The 22078-nt window shown below is 55.0% G+C and overlaps 1 protein-coding gene across 4 annotated transcripts in view; it reads right to left on the reverse strand.

The window, feature by feature from the left end:
* Window positions 1–5119: 5119 nt before the first annotated feature.
* WFS1 (wolframin ER transmembrane glycoprotein) overlaps window positions 5120–22078 on the reverse strand; it is a 44677-nt gene continuing 27718 nt past the window's right edge. For all 4 annotated transcript variants that reach the window (XM_042251622.2, XM_042251623.2, XM_027971171.2 and 1 more), the window contains 6 exons: window positions 19510–19592; window positions 18902–19046; window positions 16817–16987; window positions 15021–15101; window positions 14022–14167; window positions 5120–7903 (listed from right to left, as the gene is read on the reverse strand). In XM_042251622.2, coding sequence (XP_042107556.1) covers window positions 6095–7903; window positions 14022–14167; window positions 15021–15101; window positions 16817–16987; window positions 18902–19046; window positions 19510–19592 — 2435 coding nt within the window. In that variant the 3' untranslated portion in view covers window positions 5120–6094. The remainder of the gene's footprint in view (window positions 7904–14021; window positions 14168–15020; window positions 15102–16816; window positions 16988–18901; window positions 19047–19509; window positions 19593–22078) is intronic.

A 22078-nucleotide genomic window follows, 5' to 3' on the forward strand; every position in this document is an offset into this window, starting at 1 on the left:
CTAGTGGTGAATTTTAGGTTCATATCAATTTTTTTTTTTTTACAGATTTTTTTAATGTGGGGGGTTTTTAAAGCTTTTGTTGAATTTGCTGCTTCTGTTTTATGTTTTGGGTTGTTTTTTTTTTTTTTCCTCTTTTGGCTGTGAGGCACGTGGGATCTTAACTCCCGACCAGGAATGGGACCCCCACACCCCCTGCAGTGGAAGATGAAGTTGCAACCACTGGACCATCTGGGAAGTTCCTCACACCACGTTTAAGAAAGTGACATAAGCGAGTTCCCAAGAACACATCAAAATACGAGTGGTTGGGTGCACAAATAGTTAGATCATGGGGGAACTTTTCATCCCAACATCTTATTATAAAAATGTTAGCTATATACCCTTTGAAGACTATCCTAATCTCTTCCTCCTGCTACTTTCTAAAAGTAGCTATCGTGTATATTTTATTTTTTCATCCATGCATTTCATATATGATTTATAACCCCTTCTTCCCCTATCTGCTGTAAGGGTTTGAGGCCCCTGGAAATTTTCATCTGTCAAGGGCACTGTCATCATAATGCCGAGCCTTTCTGTCCTCCGTGTACCAGGAGGACAGCCACTCTCCTTCTCCATCAGCACTGCCTTTAGTGTGTGCTTCAGTTTCAGTGACAGAAGAACTTCAAACTGCTCTTCACCAATTTGTTGAACAAATGAATACTCTTTTTTTTTTTTATGATGACCGAGTGGCATTGGTCCCCAGGTGGAGACCCAGCCAGCCGAAGTACACTCTCCCAGAGCTTCACGGGGAGGTTCATGTGCGCACAGCAGACTGGTGTGGATTCAACCCTGATACCCAGACGTGCGGATCGGGAATTGGGAGGGTTAAAGGATTCTGCGGTCTCACAGCATGTTCAGGAACGACAAGGTCCTGCTTTATGGACAACTCTGAAATAGGTACTTGGAGAAATTTGAGTTTTTGCAGGTACATGAGGTGTGTTCAGGATATAGGAATGGAAATGAAAAAAAAAAAAAAAGGAAAAGAGCATTTGAATAAGGGAATGTTGAAAAACTGATTTTTTTTTTTTGGCTGCACTGGGTCTTCGTTGTGGAACACAGGCTTTCCATGCTGGGGTGCATGGGCTCTAGAGCACGCAGGCTCAATAGTTCAGGGCACAGGCTTAATTTGCACTGCAGCACAGTATTCTTGCCTGGAGAATCCCCATGGACAGAGGAGCCTGGCAGGCTACTGTCCATAAGGCTGCAAAGAGTCAGACCTGACTAAGGACTGTCACTGCTTCTTTAACTTTTTCATGTGGGATCTTGATCTCCTGACCAGGGATCAGACTCATATTCCCCTGCATTGGAAGGTGAATTATTAACCACTGGACCACCTGGAAAGTCCTGAAGAATTGGTCTTCTGAGGCATGTCCACAAGGGGGGCGCAGTCTTTCTTTCTTTTTTAAAAATTTTTATTTATTTATTTATTTTTTTAATTTTTTTGAGGGCAGTCTTTCCGATACTGCTCTCCACCCCCAGAGAAGATGGACAGGGAAGGTTCCGTGAAAGATGCCCCTCCGAGTCCTGGCGTTTGGCGGTATCAACGCACTGTATGGGAAATTGGTACCAAACCCTCTCCAGGTCTCAACAGGGTCTTCCCTGTGCAGTGCAAAGGCTGTGATGGTTTCATGGTAGCATCGTGAGACCCCACTCCCTACCCCCCCACACTGCAGACCCAGAGAAGGTGAAGGCCCCTGCGGGTGCTCAAACACGGGATAATCTGCTGGTGGCCCCTGCGGTCACCACCGTTCTTTCCTGGCAGGTCTGAGGGTGATCCTTCTGTTCTGAAGAGGGATTTTATGGCCCAGGTAAATGGTGGTTTCTTCACAGCTCTGTAAAAAGAACAGGCTTTGGTTCTGTCCAGCTCTGCCACCTCCTGGCCGTGTGACTTTGGCCAAGCCCACACAACACAGACATGAACCTTTAATTCTCACGTGTGTATGTTTGGGAGGGCAGGTGGCAGGTCATGGGACCTAGATATCAGGATCAAATGGCCTCACAAAGTGCAAGGCCCACAGTGATGCTGAGACCTAGGTCCCCTCCCCTCCTCGCAGGGAGTGGGGATCAGCTCCCGGAAGCAGGAGCCTTTGCTCCCAACAGCCTGACCTCTGTAAATCCCTCCATGCGTCTACCATCTGGTCCTGGGCCCTTCAGGCGTGGCCTGTTTATCAATAGGAAAGGATGATGGTGAACTGGCCAGGGATCTTCAGGACCACAGGGGCCAAGGGCCTTTTGATGTTTACAGTCCCGTGGAAACTGTTCAAAGAAGCAGCATCTGCCTCTGAAGGGCCAGCCAGCCAGGTCTGCTGGGAAAGCGGGGATGGTCTTTCCACTGTCCATTTCCTCCTCCACACTGTGTCTTAAAGTGCCCTCGGTCCATTTTCCTGACCTTACCAGGGCCCTGGCTTCAGAGCCAAGAGAGGGGCTGCAGCTGCCTGCAAGACCAAGACTCAATCCCACCCTGGCCCTTGGACCCCAGGCTCTATCCTCTGGGACCTCCTGCGTCCCAGGCGATGCCTGAGGCTCCGATGGGTGCCCCGAAGGTTGAAAAGTCTTCCTCTGACCTCGACAAATCCCACCCTTCCCCTTGTTATCAAAACAGGGTAGACCCCACAGCCTCCTAGGAGCCCTCCGGCCCTGTCTCCCACCCCAGGCTGGGTTCCACCCTCTCTGGGCCCTCACAGCACTTCCTGTGTATGAAGGCAGGGAGGCACTTCTGTCTGAATCAGGGGCCCACTCACATCTGACTTGGGTGATTTTCCCGAGGGTGGGACTTGGGTTTGACTCAAACATGGAATTACAGCATCTGCTCAGCATCACAGTGCCATAAATATTTGTTCGAGGGCGGCAGCGAACGCATCCAAAGCTCATTAGTTAGGTTAAATAAGGAATGTTTGAGATCATAAGCCACACATACCAGCCAACCTTTTCTGGATATGTAGTCATGAGGAATTAAAGTCGTGATGCAGAGAGAAAGGCAAGACGGTGGGTCCCGGGGGGTATAGTGTTGAGGAAGAGGGTATAGACAAGAGTACCATCCAACACGAGGCTCCTGTTGGGATTCAGCCACTCCGGTAAGTTCTGTTCGGCCAAACATGAATTATTTTCACAAAGGTTAAGTTTTTAAAAAGCTAGAAGGGACATTCTTCTGGTGAGGGCTTATACGTGTGTATGTATGTGCGCAGTCATACCTGACTCTTTGCAACCCCATGGACTGTAGCCTGCCAGGATCCTCTGTCCATGGAACCTTCCAGGCAAGAATACTGGAGTGGGCTGCCATTTCCTTCTCCAGGGGGTCGACCCGGGATTGAACCCACATCTCCAGGATTGAACCTGCATCTCCTGCATTACAGGTGGGTTCTTTACCTCTGAGCCCCCTGGGAAGCCCAAGGGCCTGTATAAGGTTCTTAATCGGTTCTGAAGTTCCATGAATGTTTAACTATGTTTAAAACATTCACAAATGAGTATTTACTAGTGCCTGACACTGTTGTAACCACCCTGCAATAAAATTAACTAGTCTAGTCCCTAAAAACAACCAATGAGGCCAGCCCTCTTACATTCCTGTCATAGAAGAGGCACCGGAGGCCTGGAAAGGGTGAAGCTGTCTGAGGTCACACAGCTGGGACGAGGGGTTCGAACCAGCCGGGTGGCCTCCTTTCTCGTCTGCTGTGTAGGTTACATCGAAACTTACAAATAACACTGTTTTCACTTGGAGTTCTGTACATCTAACTTTTAAAAAAGGGTTTCATTGCTAGGTATTGGGTTGGCCAAAAAGTCTGTTCAGGTTTTTCCATCCCCTCCTATGGAAAAACCCAAGAGAATATTTTGGCCAACCCAGTAGTTTTTGCAAACCACTGATCTAACCCAGACTCACCATTTTTTAGATCAGGATGCTGGAACCTGGGGACAGGGGCTGAACGGCAGATCCAGGGCAATCCTCCCATGAGACCACCCCACCTTCTGCTCCTAGGGGGCAGCTCTGCTGGGGAGCAGAGTAACAGCTTGGCCCAGGGGACCACGGTCTAATTCTGGCCCCATTGTTCAGTGTGACCTCCTCTCCCGAAACTGTTTTCTGCGGATCAGTGTTGTCACGGCACCTCCCCCAGGCCCAGGAGGATGAGATGAGGTCATCTGCATTCACTCAGAAAACCAGGCAGCTCCGCCCGCCCCGCTCTCGCAACTGGACCATCCGTGGGGAGTCTGGGAGGCAGAGCTGAACTATGAACCCATTTCAGGGCCTCACAAACCTCCAGATCAGAAGCGGGGTGGGGCTGACCTTTAACCTCATCTCACTGCCTGGGAAGAAACCTGGCAGCAAACACACAGCTCTGAGGGCCACTGCCCTCCTGAGCACTTTCCAACATGTGGGATGTCAGGCAGAACTGACCAGGCTGGAGGACAACACTGGAAGGGTCAGCTGTACAAGGACGCAGCTGCCGGCCACCACGCTGAGATGCATGTTCAAAACAGAGGCAGCCGCTCCCTGAACCAAGTCCCGACCACAGACCAATGTGTGAACAACTCCAGGTTTCCTGACCACACAACAAACTGGACCTGCTGCTCACTGGGTCAGGGCACGGCCCACTAGGGGAAAGCAGAGGTCGCCAGGGACTAGAGGGACCCAGGAGGACATGTCCTCCTGCCCAAGAGACCCGGACAGACAGGCACCCCCACCCAGGGCGCTAAGGCTTCTGAGGGACCCCAAGCTGCTCGAGCCCCCAGCATGGCTCAAGTCTGATGATAATGCTATGGGATTATCATCGTTCATTTCTGAACACAGGATATGGTTCTGAACACAGGATACTCCCGAACAAGGCAGCAGCTACTGAGTCACGAACGACCATGTAATGAACCTCTCAGCAGCGTTGAGTTTCTCAAATCACTGAAACCATGTGCATTTCACACCTAGCAAGGCCTGAGTGGACAGCTGGGTGGTGGGGTCCCTGGCCCAGTGGGGCTGGGGTTGCTTATTGAGAATTCCGCTCTTTGTAACTCAAACTGTACTTGTGTGTAATTCAGTGCAAGTGTAGACACCTGCTGATTCTCTAGCATGCACTTAAAAAAAAATGACTTAAAGGATAGCAAATTTCACCAACGGTTTTTATTTCAGCTGCTTCAGGACCTTGACTTTCTGCTTTCTGGTTCTGAACATGGTCTAGCTTTTCGGAGCACTGGGAAGGGTTTGCAATCCAGATTCCATGATTTCCAACTCTTTGCGACCCCATGGACTGTAGCCTGCCAGGGTCCTCTGTCCATGGGATTCTCCAGGCAAGAATACTGGAGTGGGTAGCCATTTCCTTCTCCAGGGGCTCTTCCTGGCCCAGGGATCAAACCCGCATCTACCCAGGGATGGTCCCTGTAAATCTGGGCAAGACCCTGGCAAACTCACCCACAACCCAGCAGGCAGGAGAGCCTCCAGGTGGGTAGGCTGCTTAAAGCAGAGCTTAGGGCTTCTGCCCGTGTGGCCTCCATCTGAGTCAGGAGGGGCCCCAGGCACGTGACAGAGCAGCTCTGCAGCCCCCACCCCCCCACCCCCGGGCTCGGCAAACAGCTGTCAAGGCTTAGCAGGGATCAAATAAATAAGAAAGGCTATCAAGTTTACACAGCAGCACTACTGGTTATTCAAAGAACAAACTCAAACGAAAGTAAATGAGGGGGTAGGGGGGTGGGGGTCGTGCGTGGGGGAGGTGCAGGAGGGAGAACAAGTGTCTGTAAAGTGCTTTCCGGGCACCGGAATCCTAGTCTGGCTGGCATACCAGCTGCACGTGGAGAGGTCGGTCGGGGCTACGGGTGGAGGCCGTGCATGCAATTTCCAACCACGCCGGGCGCTCAGGGTGGAGAGAGCTACAGCGGTCAGCCTGTTCACAGAGGTGTGAGCCGGCCGTGAGCGACTGAGGATCTCCAAAGCCCTGCGTTTGCACACACACACACACACACACACACACACACACACACACACAGATGAGTGTTGTGCCGTCCAGCTGGGTGGGGGGGAGGGGGGTGCACATGGGGGAGGTCCTGGCAGCCACGCGCAACCGCCGCTCCTGCAGGGGACGCGTCTTCAGGCCGCCGACAGGAAGGGGAAGAAGAAGAAGTCGAAGGCGAACTTGACGGCGCTGTGCACGACGCTCCGCCAGTCCTGCTCTATCTTCACGTGCCGCCGGGCGGGCGCGAGGTGCGCCATGCAATTGAGGCAGCTGATGGCCTTGAGCTCGAAGACGGGCCACTTGCTGCCCAGGCGGCCCTCTAGGACGGTGCTGAACTCGATGACACTGCCCTGGCGCAGGTGAAGGAGCACGTCCTTGAACTCGCTGCTGGCCCGCAGCACGATGTCCTTGGTGACGTCGTCCTCCTCAGGCCCACGGCTGCCATTGGCGCCGCTGTAGGGCATGCCCACCGTGATCTCGAACTTGTAGCGGTCGAACCTCTTCATGTGGCACGGGTGTTTGGCCAGGAGCTTGAGGCGGCAGAGCTCCTCCTCGGCCGTGGAGACGTTGCCCGGGCTACAGGACGGGTAGGCCTCGCCGTACAGGCAGCGCAGCCAGTCGCCCAGGAAGAGCGGCAGCATGCGGACGGCCGACTCGGCGCTGTTGTCGATCTCCGTCACCCGCACGTACTTGAAGCGGCCGGTCCACGTGACCCGGTGGCCCTCCAGGTGGCTGCACAGGATCTGGGTGCGGGCCATGTTGGTCTCCTTCCAGGCCCGCGGCCCACACAGGAAGCCATACTGCGGCCAGGTCAGCGTGGAGTTGTAGACCTTCATGCCCTCTGAGCGGTACAGGTAGAACCAGCAGAAGAGCACGATGGCCGTGAGCCACACCAGGATGAGCTTGACGATGGAGCTCCGAGTCAGGGACTTGACCATCCCCACCACGGAGAAGTTGGCCTTGGTCCACCAGCGGACCAGCAGGGGGACGCTGCAGAGCACCAGGCTGACGGCGATCTTGGTGAGCTCCAGGGACACGAACCAGCGGGCCAGCTGCACCACGCCCATCAGCGCCAGGCCGAACACCAGGATGGGGAGAGCAAAGAGGAAGAGGAAGTAGCCCACGGACGCCCGCACCAGCCCCAGGCCGGTGGACTCGAGCAGGATGACCACTGACAGCTCGCACCACATGAAGCAGACCAGGTAGGGGACCAGATAGCAGTAGGTGCCTTTGAAGTTCCTCAGCTGGGCCATGCGGAAGAACAGATAGAGCAGGTAGACGTACAGCAGGCAGGGCACGCTCACGTTCAGCACGACCAAGTGGCCCACGGGCACCGTGAAGAAAGTCTGGCCCAGGAGCTTCAGGTAGCGCCAGTCGACGGGCATGGTGGGCAGCAGGGAGAGCAGGCCAGCCGCCACCTCGGTCACCAGGGCCCTCCTGGTGTAGGGCTCGGCCGAGGTGCTCAGGCTCATGTAGCTGGTGGCCGTGAAGAAGACCGACACGACGGCCAGCTCCGAGCAGGGCATGCAGTCCTTGCTGGCGATGGGGAAGGAGACGATGACGAAGAAGACGGACAGCAGGAAGTGGATGTAGGGCTCCAGGTGGTTCCAGCCGAAGTTACCCTCGGCCTGCTCCACGTCCAGGTTGGGCTCGAAGCGCAGGAGCAGGCTGGTGAGCGCGCGGAAGCTCTCCCAGGCCTTGCTGTCCTGGAAAACCTTGAGGGTGCAGATGACCATGGAGACGAAGGACAGGTAGAAGATGACCAGGGGCACGAAGAAGGCGAAGAAGTCGATGGTGAGGTTGCTGATGATGAAGAAGAAGACCAGGGCGTTGATGTGGTGGGTGGGCACGAGGGTGGACAGCCAGTGCACGCCCGCCCGGGACGCCAGGTCAATCAGGTACTCCTTGAGCTCCATGATGACGTGCAAGGGGTACTTGACCACCTGGGAGGAGGGGTGGAGACGAAGGAGGGGCGTTAGAACCTGGACCGCTCTGTGCCGCGTCACTGCTCCCTGGTTGGCCCTTCCAGTCTCCCTGAAACCGGGGCCTGTCCCTGGGCAAAGTGAACTCACCCACTGTTTCAACCAATGGCGGGTCCTTCGGTCTGCAAAGTCCTTCCACCTGTAGCTCTCTCTCTCTAGGCGGTGATGCTCCACATGGTCCCCACAAACCTGCCCTTGATTCTACCCAGTTCTGCAGGGTCTGCCCTCTACCTCCGCCGAACCTTAGTCCCTGACTGTACCCGACAGTCCACAAGGGTCTCCAGGCTCATGAGTGCCGGTTTCCCCTGTGAGATCTTGGGTGCCTCAGGGAGCCCACCTGGCCCCCTCTTCCTTCCCCATGGGGCCTCACACTTGCAAAGACAACAGAGGACCAGGCTATTTGCATCTCAGCCACCCCTGTGATGAGGACTTCACCTCCTAAGCCTCTGTCTCTGGTGGATTGGGGGTGGGGTGGGTGACCCACCCAGGGGGAGAGGAAGTGCTGCTTTACCAGCCTACCCTGGGCCCTGCCCATCCCAGGAGCGGGGACTCCAGAAAGGAGAGTTCACGCCACGTGAATGGAAATGATTCAGCTGTAACAGGGCTAATGTGACATTTTCACTGCAGCAGGAGCCCCAACACCCGCCGCCTGCACCACCCACCCCTGCACACCCGTGTGCTCAAAACAGACACACAGCCCCCGGGGGGTGCTCCCTGCATCGCGTCCCACCTCCCCAACCCCAGACTGTACACAGAGCCAAGGGCAGCAGAAACCCTTGTCCTTTCCCACAAGAGAAGAGGAATGAGGGGCTGGCAGGGAGGCAAGTAGGGGATCAGCCTCGGGCAGGAGGCAGGGACGGTCCCGCCACCCAGGGTGGTCCGCACACCTGCCTGGTCCTGAGGCTCTCAGCTCTACCAGGGCTCCAGGGAGACGGAAAAGAAGCTGAAGGAGTTGAGAAGAGAACGTGTCCATGACCGTGCTAGGGCTCACGCAAGGAGGTCAGGGGCGTGGACTGGACCACACTGGAGAGGGGTGGTCCTTGTGAGGAACACCCATGTCGGGGCAGGGAAGCCCAGTGGAGCCCACAGCCCATTTGAGGGGCAATGTGATGGAAGCCCGGTCAGTAGCCAGGTGAGGTGAGTGGCACTGCCTCCATCTACATCCTGGGGACATGCTTCTTCTGCCCCATGAACATAAGGGCAGAGGAGGAGCTGGGATCCTGGGGGAGCATGACTGAGTGGCAACACTGGGGTGTGGCCGCCATCTGCCCAAGAGGCTGGGGTGTCAACTCTGGATGACCAGGACACCCGGGAGAAGCTGGCAGAGTGAATTTTCCAGGTAAGAGGGACCTGGGCTTACAGGGGAAACAGGAGTGTTTAACAATGTGTGTGTGTGTGTGTGTGTGTGCGTGTGTGCACACTTCTATAGACACCCACATGGGGGAGTGCATGCATGCTCAGCTGTGTCTGACTCTGTGAGACCCCATGGACTGTAGGGTGTGGCCGTCATCTGCCCAAGAGGCTGGGGTGTCAACTCTGGATGACCAGGACACCCGGGAGAAGTTGGCAGAGTGAGTTTTCCAGGTAAGAGGGACCTGGGCTTACAGGGGAAACAGGAGTGTTTAACAATGTGTGTGTGTGTGTGTGTGTGTGTGTGTGTGTGTGCGCACTTCTATAGACACCCACATGGGGGAGTGCATGCATGCTCAGCTGTGTCTGCCTCTTTGAGACCCCATGGACTGTAGCCTGCCGGGCTCCTCTGTCCAAGGGATTCTCTAGGCAAGAACACTGGAGTGGGTTGCTACAGGGGATCTTCCTGACCCAGGGATTGAATCAGTATCTCTCAAGTCTCTTGCATTGGCAGGCGGGTTCTTTTACCACTGAGCCACCTGGGAAACCCCACTTGTATATGTTCAAAGAGCTGAATTCTTCATTTAACTAACAGTTACCCTCTGTTTCAGAACAAGCAAGAAAATGATGAAACCAACAAACCAGCTCAGGGCTCCCCCAGCTCACTGGGGCCAGCTTCCCCAGGAGGAGACCCAGTGCTCACCCTGTCTGGAGGAGGGTACCAAGGAACTTCGGATACCATAAAGTCAGCCTTGGTGGGGATTTCTGACACTTGTTGTTGGTCAGTTGCTAAGTCAGGTCTGACTCTTTGCAACCCCATGGACTGCAGCACACCAGGCTCCTCTGTCCTCCACTATCTCCTGGAGTTTGCTCAAATTCATGTCCATTGAGTCGGTGATGCCATCCGTCTCATCCTCTGTGGTTCCCTTCTCCTTTTGCCCTCGGTCTTTCCCAGCATCAAGCTCTTTTCCAATGAGTCGGCTCTTCACATCAGGTAGTCAAAGTATTAGAGCTTCACTAACAGTCCTTCCAATGAATATTCAGGGTTGATTTCCTTTAGGATAGACTGGTTTGATCTCCTTGCAGTCCAAGAGACTCTCAAGAGTCTTCTCTAACACCACAATTCGAAAGCATCATTTCTTCACCTCTCAGCCTTCTTTATGATCCAACTCTCACACCTACACATGACTACTGGAAAACCATAGATTTGACTATCCAGACCTTTGTCAGCAAAGTGATGCGTCTGCTTTTTAATACGCTGTCAAGGTTTGTCATAGCTTTCTTTCCAAGGAGCAAGCGTCTTTTAATTTCATGGCTGCAGTCACCATCCGCAATGATTTTGGAGCCCAAGAAGTAAAATCTGTCACTCTTTCCACTTTTTCCCTCTTCTATTTGCCATGAAATGATGGGACGAAATGCCATGATCCCCTGTTTTTTAAATAATGAGTTTCAACCCAGCTTTTTCACTCTCCTCTTCCACCTTCATTAAGAGGCTCTTTAGTTTAACTTTCTGCCATTAGAGTGGTATCACCCACATATCTGACACTTGCCAGACAGCAAACCAGTATCTCCAAAAAGAACCTGCTCCAGCTCTGCAGGAGCCCCTTCAACCAAAAGCCAGACACATCAACAACGGAAAGAACCCATGCATGCATCAGCCGCTGTCTGCTCTGCTAATCCCTGTCGACGGGGCCTCTCTAACCAGACAGACCAGAGGCACCCAGTGTCCCTGTTCTCACCTCCATTCTCACTCTGCACAGTCAGTGGTGAACAGCTTTGGGGGAGCTGGCTTGGAGGCACCCAAGTAGCTGGCACCTTAAAATTAACCTGAAACTCCTAATGCTCAAAACCATTCACATTATCTATTGTTGTTGTTGGGTTTTTTTTGGCCTATTGAGACCACACAATCACATGGCTGAGAGGATATTTAAAAGACAACGAAGCTTCTAGAACCTGCAATCCAACAGTGCTGGCCTCTGCTGACACAGTGAGCCCCTGTGGCCGCCGTGACCAGAGCTGTCCTTTAAGGTCCCTGTTCTGCCCCCTGTTGCTTCTACCCAAGCCCTGCTGCTTGGGACTCCACCAAATTGTGACAGTAGAAACCTTTTCTGTAGAGGCAGTCCAAATAAATTAAAATGAACTTCACTTTGAGCAAGAAAGAAGTTTTTTTAAAAAACGAGTAGGGAGTCAGTTCATGACAGGACGGGAAAGGGCACCCTGACCAGGGGCTGCGGTCACCAGCAGCCTTCACCCTGGACACGCCTGGCTGACGTGAAAACCTGAAGAGAACTGCCTGGTACCGACCTGGGCAGCCAACCAAGGAGGCCACCCCTTGCCCAGAGGGTCCCGGCTGGTTCATCGAGACCCTGCTCAGACCCGAGCGCACGTCCACATGCTGGATTTTCAATAATGTGATGCAAACACTGTTATGATTTTAAGACATTTCTGAATCTATCTTTAAGAAGGTTTTATCTGTCACAAAGGCTGGAGAAGCCTGGAGCCTAGAACGTCCCTGGGGGTCACATCAGCTTGCAGAGAGGTGTCTGGCACTTTCCACTGGGGGTGCCAGGCCCTCCCCAGGCACGTGCGCCTTCTCTGTTCCCAGGGAGTGGTTAATAAAAGCCAGGACAGCTTTGAGTTCCAGGAAATTCATTCTGCTCCGATTCATTCTCTCTTTTCCAAAACACTTTTTTTTTTGGCTGAGATGGGTCTTTGTTTCTGCGCGGGCTTTCTTCTCTCGTTGCAGACAGCAGGGGCTACTCTTTGTTGCAGTTCGTGGGTTTCTCATTGCAGCGGCCTCTCTCGCTGTGAAACACAGGCTTTTAAGGGCAGAAACTTCAGTAGTAGCACTTGCGGCTTCAGTTGCTCCACCGCATGTGGGATCTTCCCGGATCAGAGATCGAACCTGTGTCCTCTGCGTTGGCAGGCAGGTTCTTTACCACTGAGCCACCAGGGAAGCCTTCCAAAACACTTATAATGAGATAAATTGTAAAGCAATCAAAAGTGCTCTGACAACAATTGCAAAAAATGAAAAAAAAAAATTTAAAATAGGCTTATTTCTTGTCAGGATACTTGAAATCTCTTTTTCACAAAAAGGAGTTTCAGACATCTTACAGCACCGAGTTTGTCACCCGTAAGGAATGTGACATAACTTGCTGTTCAAACTGAGATGTTTTTGAAAGCAGGCAATATTAGTAATTATGCCAGGACAATGCAAACTAGGATGTCCAGGCCAGGACCGCCTGGCCCACAGGGCTTCTTCCCTCACCTTTGACCCTCACTGGCATTTGGGGAGCACCTCCTCTTTAGCCAAGAACCATGGCAAACGCTCCACCTTTCCTCCCTCATGTTAGTAAGAACATGCCTCTCTCATGGCATTTGAAACACACTTAGCCCAGGCCTGCCCCCAGGTGGGCCCTCAATAAAGGCGGTGACCTCCCTGGTCCAGCTCCTGGGCTGTCCTGACCCTGCGCCTCAGAACCTTCACCCCGACACCCAACCTGCCCTCAGGGGCTCTCAGGAAGCTTGCTGGTCCGGAGCGTGGCCTTCACACCCACCCTCTGGGCTGCAGCTTCTCTGAGGAACTTGCTTCCCAGAGGCGGCCTTGGCTTTCTGAGCCTCCATATTCAGCCCCTAGCACGGGGCTTACACTGAGGCCATGTCTGGGATGAGGATATACCAGCACATTTCCCATTACCAGCCCCAATCCTGCTCACACTCCAACCGCACTGTGGGCAGGTCACACACAGGCCCAGGAGCTGAGGAAGCACAGAACCCTACGGACTCTTGGGGACCAACGCCAGGAGCTCTGTGATGCTTTGTCTGCCCAGAGACCCCCTGTGCTGGCCGGGTCCCCTTGGCCACTTGTGGGGATGGACCTGTCTGGGGCCACGTGGCCAGACTTCTGAAAATCCTGGTGCTCTCAGCAAAGGGAGATACAGAAGACAAATTCAACCCCCTGAGCTGAACTTGGAGAAACTGGTGAAGCGAGGGCGTGGTCACACTTCACCAAGGCTTATATCTGCCCCTTTTAGTCACAAACTACATGGTCAGGAAAACAAAAGCTGTGACTCCAGGGGCGTGAGCGGCCACTCCTGGCTGTTGGCACAGATCTGGACGCGCCGCACTCATCCCTTGTCATCACGGCTGCTCGCTGGCAGGAGGCGGTGGCAAACACAAGCTTCCTCCTACCACCCCCGTCCACCTTCAGGTTGCCCTCGGTCACCTCCCCTGCCACCCTCTCCACATCTGCTTGCTCCCCAAACCCCTGAAGATCCAGATAAACAGGCACCACCGCAGAGCCCTCCTGAACACAAGACCGCACTTTGCTTCTGGGGGGAGGCACCTTCGAGGAACTGACCTCCCTTCTGGGCCATAAATGGACAATTTTTCCGAAGGACGGAGTCTACGTGAAAGGCGGTCTCCAGCGCACAGCACCCTGCTCCCCACACGGCATTTTGCAGGGAAAGATGCAAAGATGCCCGTGCACGTCCAGCAACCACTGGGCCCGCCCAACCCCAACAGCGCCCCTGCCTCCAAAGCCTGAGCATGTGCGGGAGGCCTCCTTTCACAAGGACGCGTCCTTATGCAGCTACGTGGACGACCTGGCGGCACGGGCCTCCCCAGGACAAGCGACACAGCCCTGGAGGTTCCCTGCTGGGTGAGGTCTCCCACCTACAGCTTCCTGGGGGGCACCCAGGCGGGCAGGTGGCCCAGGCCAAGGACTCACCTTCAGGCGCAGGGGTAAGTCCTCGGGACTCTTGCCCGCCACCTCGTCATCGTCATCATCCTGCAGGAACAGGTCGGCAGGGATGATGCCCTTGGCATACTTCTTAGTGATCTCCACGAAGTCATCCAGGGCTATGTAGCTCTTGGCTGAAGCACAGGAGAGGACACACGTGGGGTTGGTGAGACCACAAGCACTGCTGCCCCATGGAGATGGGCACGTGGTGGGCAGCGGCTGTGCCAGGGTCAGACCAGAGACGGGTGACCCCTCTCAGACCCAGATGATGAGAGGAGAGAGAGGCAGGCAGGCCTGCCATCCCTCCCCCAAAGCGTCCCCTGCCCTTCAAGTCCTGGGGGGGCTGCCTGAGCCAGGCTCCATGTGGACCCTTCTTCAGAACATTTTCCGCCCATGCTGCTCAGATCCCCTTACTCCCTCAGCCCTGACCCCTGTAGCCCAGCCACCTACTAGCCCCTCCAGCCAACACGCATCCTCCAAGGGCCTAGTATGTGCCAGGCATGTGCCCAAACCTTCATTACCCCCCACCCCTAAGTTCAGCCCAACATCCCCATCTCCCCACAGCCCATGCTGGGGACAGCCCCCACTGCCTGCTGGGTGCTCCCAGGCCTTTGCCAATGAGGTTTGCTCACTCAGTCTGGAACATCCACCTCCTTGCCCCTCACGGGCTACCCACCTCCCCACCACTGCGGGCTCACAGCCATCACAGGCCCCAGCATCCTTCTCCATCAGGGACAGTTACACTGCCCTCTTGTCCCTCTAGTGTGTATGTGTTCCCAGTGAGTGGGGTCCAAATCCCAGAGCCCAGAACACTGATGCCCAACCAATAGCTCTGAAGGAACTGGACGGAAGATCCGTCAGCTTCTGAGACCCGGGGGGCCAGGCCTGGACTGATGGGGGTTGGGGAGTGCGCAGACACGATGCCCCGGGTGCTGGGGGCGACATCATGGCCAAAGGTGTCGCTAGCACAGGACTGGCCGTACTCACATTCGCTGCTGACCAAGCGCTCCAGCACCCGCCTCTGCTTCTGCAGGGACTTGGGGACGGGCCCGGGCTGCACCCCGCCATCTGCACGGACAGAATGGGGGAGAGTCAAGGCTGGCTGACTGCCCCATCCCCTGCAGTGAGTGAGTGAAAGTCGCTCAGTCATGTCCGACTCTCTGTGACCCCACAGACTATACAGTCCATGGAATTCTCCAGGCCAGAATACTGGAGTGGGTAGCCTTTTCCTTTCTCCAGGAGATCTTCCCAACTCAGGGATCGAACCCAGGTCTCCTGCATTGCAGGCAGATTCTTTACCAGCTGAGCTATCAGGGAAGACCAAGAATACTGGAGTGGGTAGCCTATCCCTTCTCCAGCGGATCTTCCCGACCCAGGAATCAAATTGGGGTCTCCTGCATTGCAGGCGGATTCTTTATCAACTGAGCTATGAGGGAAGCCCCCATCCCCTGCAAGCCCCCAGAAACTTGTCAGTGTTCCCCATGCAGCCCTGGAGGGCTATGCAAGGGCCAACCCTTGGAACCCCTACTGCTCAACCTCCATCACAAGGTGACCCAGGCCCCATTGGGCACAATCTGAGCCCTGGACACACCACACTCTCTGATCAGCACAGCCTGCCCCCGGACATCTTTGCTGGCATTGTCCCTTGGTGTGATCTTTCCCTGGAAGAGACCAAGCTCCCCAGGGCAACTAGGCAGGCCTTCCTGTGTCCCCAGCCCTGGTGCAGAAGTTAGTTCAGTGGGTGAACACTGAGCCAGGACTGAGATATCCTGCCCTCTGTCGACACCTTCCCCCTGCAACACCCACACCCAGGCAGGCGTTCACTGGGGTCTCCCGTGTCAGGTTCCAGGTGGCCTTGGCAGGGTTGGGTCAGGTAGGGGCTGGACTACAGGGCGAGACAACACAAGGGGAGGGGCGCCGTGACTGAGAGGGGTCACGGGATCACAGGTGAGCCCAGAGCAGGTGAGGGAGCAGCAGGAACGGGGTGGGGACGTGGCCCCACAAGGTCGCTGGGGCCCCACGAGGGGCGGCTGGGCCTTTCAGGTGGAGCATGCCTCTCGGGGGTCCTGCCACTGGAGCCCCAGGCCTCATGGCCGCCTCTGTCAGGCCCCAGAGGATCAGAGATCAGACAAGTCCTGCCCGGGGAAGGGGCAGAGGTGCCCACCCACCCATCTTCTCTGATGCGTGGCAGGTGGCCCTAGCCCCACCGCCACCCCCAGCATCTCCCCCTTGGGGCAGAAGGAAGCTGGGTGGAGCCTTGGGCAGGTGCTTATCAAGGTTACCAAGAGACAGAAGTCAGCCCCGACCCTCCTGGAAACGGAGAGACCACACCCAGTCAGGGACGCCCATTCTCCTGGTCCATCTGTCCTTCCGGCTGCCCATGCCCTTCTCGCAAAGCCGGGTTAGAAGGAGGTGGGGGCACTGAAGAGGCTGGCAATGGGGCCAGCCCTGGAGAGGCTCTCGGGGATTCAGGGACCCAGGTCGCTGCTGGCAACTCTCACCCTCCCCACGCCCTGTCCCCTTCAGGAGGAGGAGGAGGACACCCTGGACACGCCAAGGCCTGCAGCTCCACCCATGGGCAGCAGGTGAGAGAACCCTAGGGGTGGAGTGAGTCAGGTAGAACCAGAGCTGGGGGGTGCCCTGAGGGGCGCCAGGAACAGGACACCCAGGAAGGATGCTCCGGAGCCTTACAGGACACCTGCGAGGTCCCCACGAGAAGCTCCCATAGAGCCCCCAGGATCCTGGCACAGAAGCCCAGGAGGCCCCACGGGCAGAGTGCATACCGTGCTCGTTGACCTGCCCCACGTTCTCCAGCAGCTCCGCCACAGCCACCTGCTTCTTCTTCTTGGGGTTGAGCTTCCAGTACATGACGAGGGCTGCCTTGCGCACGGCCCGCTCCAGGTCGGTCTCAGAGGAGAGCTGCCTCACTTCCTGCTCATTCTCGGAGGTGATGCCTGGGAGAGGGAGGCGTCAGAGGCCTGGGGTCGCCCACCCGCCTGCCTGGAAGCTGGCAGGGACGCCCCAGCCCCGGCTAGCCCCGCCTGAAGGGGCTTGGGAAGCGATTCCCACGAGTGGCTTTGCAGGCATCTTCGTCACCAGGGCAGAAACGAGGGTCCAGCCAGACAAGTGTCTGGCCTGAGTCCCCGAGGGTGGGAGGCTCAGCCTAGGCTTTCAGCAGATGCTCGCCGAGTGGCCGTGGAAGGCTGGCGCTGGGCAAGGCCTCCCCACCTTCCTGGCTCCTTCCCTTCCCAGGTTCCCCCTCACAAGGACCTCTCTGGTGGGGTGCTACTCTTCCCATCTCACAGATGGAGAAACTGAGGCACCCAGGGGTGGTGGTCTTGGTCTTGGCGCCAAGGCCACAGAGTCAGAGAGGCTGAGCTGGTCTCAAACCCCAGTCAGTCTCACTGCAGTGAGTGGCCAGGCTGCAAGACGGGGGGCACCCCTACACTCACAGCATCAGCCCTTCCGAGGGCAGCCAGAAGCAGTGTCCCCGCGTAGATGGCCCTTTCCCAGGGGGCAAGACTAGCCCACAGAAAGATGGGGAGCAGGTTTCATGGGCCATTTAGAGGCCGCCTTTCCCCCTGCACGTGGGGGACATCAGCCCGGCCACCCCCACCCCAGGGGACAGTGAGAATGGGGGTGGAGGACTGATATTTCTTTTCTCCTTTGGAGCATCTCCCTAACCTTCCACGGGAGTCCACGTTTCTTTTACGATCAGGATGCATTCAGTGTGAGAAGGTGGAGGGTGTGGGCCACGTGAGACCTGGCCCCCTCCCTCACACACCGGCCAGTCTCCAGGCCTGCCCTGGCCCCCTCAGGGCCTCTGGGAAGACCACTGGCTCCAACCGTGAATTCTGGGGGCCACACTGACTCAACTGGCCAAGGCAAGCCCATCCCACCTGCCCTAAAGCAAGAGAGACTGGCTTGGTAAGAAATTCTGGCCAGCAGAACATGACCGTTCTAAGTCATTAAAGCCATCAGCCTAATGTCCAGAGAAAGGAGATTCTATACAATAATAAATAATGTTAATAAATATAATTTCTATACATTAGATATACATACATAATAAATATATATACATAAAATAATGTATATAAATTTTGTTTTATACATATGTATATGATAACCCTAATGTTAAAAAAAAAAAAAATTCCAATATAAAACCAGAAGGAAAAATAGTAAACTACGGAGCACTTCTGAGTTTCGAGATAATTTCTATCTTTATGTTCTCTATGTAGTACAAGTTTTCTATAACAACCATAAACACTTCCGCAATCTGAGTGGGATAAAAAAGGCCCCCGTTATGACACACACACTTTCACCTTTCTTCTGAGGTTTGAACCTTCAGGAAACACTTTTCCCTGACACCAGGAATGAACCATTTCCCTTGGGCAGGATAACATAGTAAGTATCCCCAAGTGGCCAGGCTACACATCACTGTCCCCCAGCACCCACGCCCGTCCTGGCAGTGAGTGCCTGCCTGGGTGGGCCCTTCGCTGGGCCCCAGTCCCCAGCTGCTCCGCTTAGACCGGATGGAAAGTCAGTTCAGAAAGTGCTACTCCTACCTCAGGCCTGTCATGCCCTCCAATTTGGCTCCCTGGGCTATTCCTCAATTAGGATGAGAATCCAGATGGTATATCTCCTTGTAGACCCCACCACAAGTTAAAGAGGATGAAAATGGCTTTGTTCCCTAAATAGTCCATGTTATACTCCCAAACCATCTACGCGGAAAAGCCACGAGTGCAGCAGAAACCACTTACTTTTCCCCATGCATCACCAGCACCGGGCTCCCCTATTGCTATTTCGGTTGTTAATTTAGCAGAGTAGTACAGCATCCCTCGTGGGTCCCTCCAAGCCACCTCACCTACCTCTTCTGTCCGCCAGGCATCGGCGGAGAAGCTTGACGGCCTCACGCCGGCCCTGCTTGGCGGCGAGGGTCAGCCAGTCCACGGCGGTGCAGTTGTTGAGCTCTTCGTCCCCATCGCCAGCCAGCTGTAGGTAGTGCTTCCCCACCTGCAAGCGCGATCTGATCACACCACACACTGTGGCAGCCTCCCCGTGCAGCGCGCGGGCCCCCAGTCCACGTCCTGCCTTGCCCCTCCCCCAAACCAGGCAGCTTTGGGCTCCCTCACCTGGTCCAGTCCACCCAGTGCTCCCAAGCCAGAGCAGGGTGTGGGGACCCCACCCCTCCACTGATGAGATGAGAGAGGGGGTGGGGTCATGCGGACAGGCGGGAGGCAGGGCTGGCATCAGAGGAGGTGATGCCCAAGTTCAGGTGTGAGCTGGACAGAGGTGAACACGTACGTGTTCCCCGGAGGGTGGTGGGAAGAAAAGCAACACACCACAAACACGGAAACCCCACACACGAGGGCCCGCACATGGCAGGTGCAGGCAGGCTGTACCCACGCCCAGCTAGCATGCTCAGCACCAGCCTGTCCCGGGCCCCCTGAGCCTCCCCGTGGACACTGGTCCTCACCTCCGTCTGTGCCTTGGGGTCCCCAGCCTTGGCCTTCTCCAGGACTTCCTCAAAGGGCGTGTCCACCTCTCCCCTGGCAGGCCCTTTAACACAGGAAAGCAAGCAGACGGACTGTCACCATGCTGGTCCTTGTCGCTTGTTGGAGGACGAGAGGGGCTGGCAGAAACAGGCTTCAGCCCCAAGTCAGGAGCATGAGAGCAGGTGTGGAGAGGACCTGCCAGGACGCTCCCTCCATTGCCACACAGCCAGGGAGCAGGGACCGCAAAGCTGCTGAGGGGTTCCAGGAAGGAACCCCTGTTCCAGGCACAGGGACAGAGCAGGGCACAGACCAATAACCACTGTCGCCCCCGGGGTTCACTGCAGCCAGAGCGGCTGATCTCAGGCTTGAACAGGGCTCTAGAAAGATGCAAGAGATGGAATGAAAGTCCCTGAGGTTCTTTATTTAATGATTTAAAGAACCTGCACCCCAATGCCAAGCACCCCAATAAACAAACCAAATGTATGTTTTCCAAGACAGTCATCTACACACGATTGACTTTGGGAGGTCACAATCACAGTACATACATTTTGAAATATACACATATATATTTGTAATATTGAATCACAACCAACTTTGCATGCGGCCCTGCAGTTAAATGTACCACTTCAGTGGCTCAGAAATCCCACCGAGGGGACACTCAGGGCCTCTGGGCCTCTCCTCTCCATTGGGCCTTTAGATTACTCCCAGACTCCGTAATTTTATAAAACGATGCCACAAACCAGTCTTTGCGTGTATTTTTATTCGAGAGGCATTCTCCTGGCATGGGGTCTTCAGGTGAATTACTTGATCCAAGGGTCCAAATATCACATACCTCGTGCAATATTTACTTTGCAAAATGTTATCTTAAGTTACGAAAGCATCATGTAACTTCACTGATTTCACTACAACCTCTCCTACAGTGTATAGCATAACAAAAAGGTTTTTTTTTTTAATCACTTTTCACCAATCCCTTTTTCTGGTTTAAGCAATCAATACAGGGGGCCTATGGCCGACACCACACCCTGCCTTCACCCATGGTCACCTCCCGTCTTAGCAGGTGCTTATCTGGGGTTAACAGACTCTCGATCTCTAGACACTTCTGGAACGGAAGGCAGAATTCAGGGAAATAAGAGCAGTCCCTAGGAACAGTGCTGGATGTCTAGCTATCCCGATCCATTCCTCCAGACCTTTCCCAGGACCGGCTCCGTCCACCAGGCTCAGAGTTAGCCCCTTTGTGCAGGGTGCCCGGTCGGGAGGCAGCAGGGCAGGGGCCTACGGTGACACAGCTCTGAAGTTTAAAGGCAGAGCAGCCGCGTCCAGTTTGGGGCACACAGGAGTGGAAACGGGTGGGCTGGGGATGGCTCAAAGGGAAAGAGTCTTCCTGAGACTCACAGGTCAGGCCCCTGCGCTGTGCCCCTCTTGGTGGATGGCTTGGTGATACCCGCCCTGCTGTGGAGCTCCCCGTGCTGAGCTCCCGCACTGAGGTCCTGGGACCTCACCTGGCCTGGGCCCAGGATGTCCACCCCAGCCCCGGCCCCAGACCTCAGTGCTTCTTAAGTCATCAAGGTCAGCCCTCCCTTCTGGCTGCTGTCACACTCTGCCGGCCCTGGAATGCACTTTCCAGCCAACGGCTCAGACTAAGAGAACAAAGAGGAGGGCAGGGAAGGAGGGTGTGCAGGGTTAGAGAAATCCAACCCGAGTGTGAATCTGCCTTTAGCACTCTGAGCCTTAGGAATGAGAGAACATCGCTACCCTATTGGTAAACTGGAGAAGGGAATGGCAAACCACTTCAGTATTCTTGCCTGGAAAATTCCATGGACAGAGGAGCCCGGCAGACTACAGTCCATGGGGTCCCAAAGAGTCAGATACGACTGAGTGATGGAGCAGCTATCGGTACACAAAGGACGCGGCAGCCCCTCCTACCATGCACTCTGGGGAGACACAGGATGAGAAAGCACAGGATACTGACCTCAGAGAGCTGAGGGGCAGATCAAAGGAATGATTTCCGTGAGCCCAGACTCCTGCATCCTCCCCGTACACAGAAAAGCACCCAATTCCCTGACTCAACATATCTGGTTTTCCTTAATTAACAGTAATCTACTGATGTTCCGACTACCTGATCTTTGTTGCAAAAACTCCTGTGTATCCTGGCTCCTCCCTTGTCTCTTGAGAGCAGTATTTCAGAGCAATCTGAGATCTGAGAGGCTGTGTTCCAGGGTTAAGTCTTCGATTTTGTCCACCAAATAAAATATAATTCTCAGCTTTTAGGTTGTGCTTTTTTTTTTCAGTTGACAATATCGAAGTGTTGTGTGACCGTGCAAGACTCATTTCCAAACCCATCATCATATCCAGCCGGCAGGACTGTTAATGAAGAATGGGACACTTGGGATTCGGTGCCTGGTCCAGAGTTGGGTGTTCTCAGGGTGCGTCCCCTTCCTTCCTCCATGCCCTACCTCTCTGCTGACCCCAGGGCCTCCCTGGCTCACTGAGGCCACGTGTCCTAGTTCAACACCAGGTACCTCCTGCGAGTTCACAGCTCTTTTCCTGACC

Source organism: Ovis aries, chromosome 6 (assembly GCF_016772045.2).
Source record: "Ovis aries strain OAR_USU_Benz2616 breed Rambouillet chromosome 6, ARS-UI_Ramb_v3.0, whole genome shotgun sequence".
Classification (NCBI taxonomy): Eukaryota; Metazoa; Chordata; class Mammalia; order Artiodactyla; family Bovidae; genus Ovis; species Ovis aries.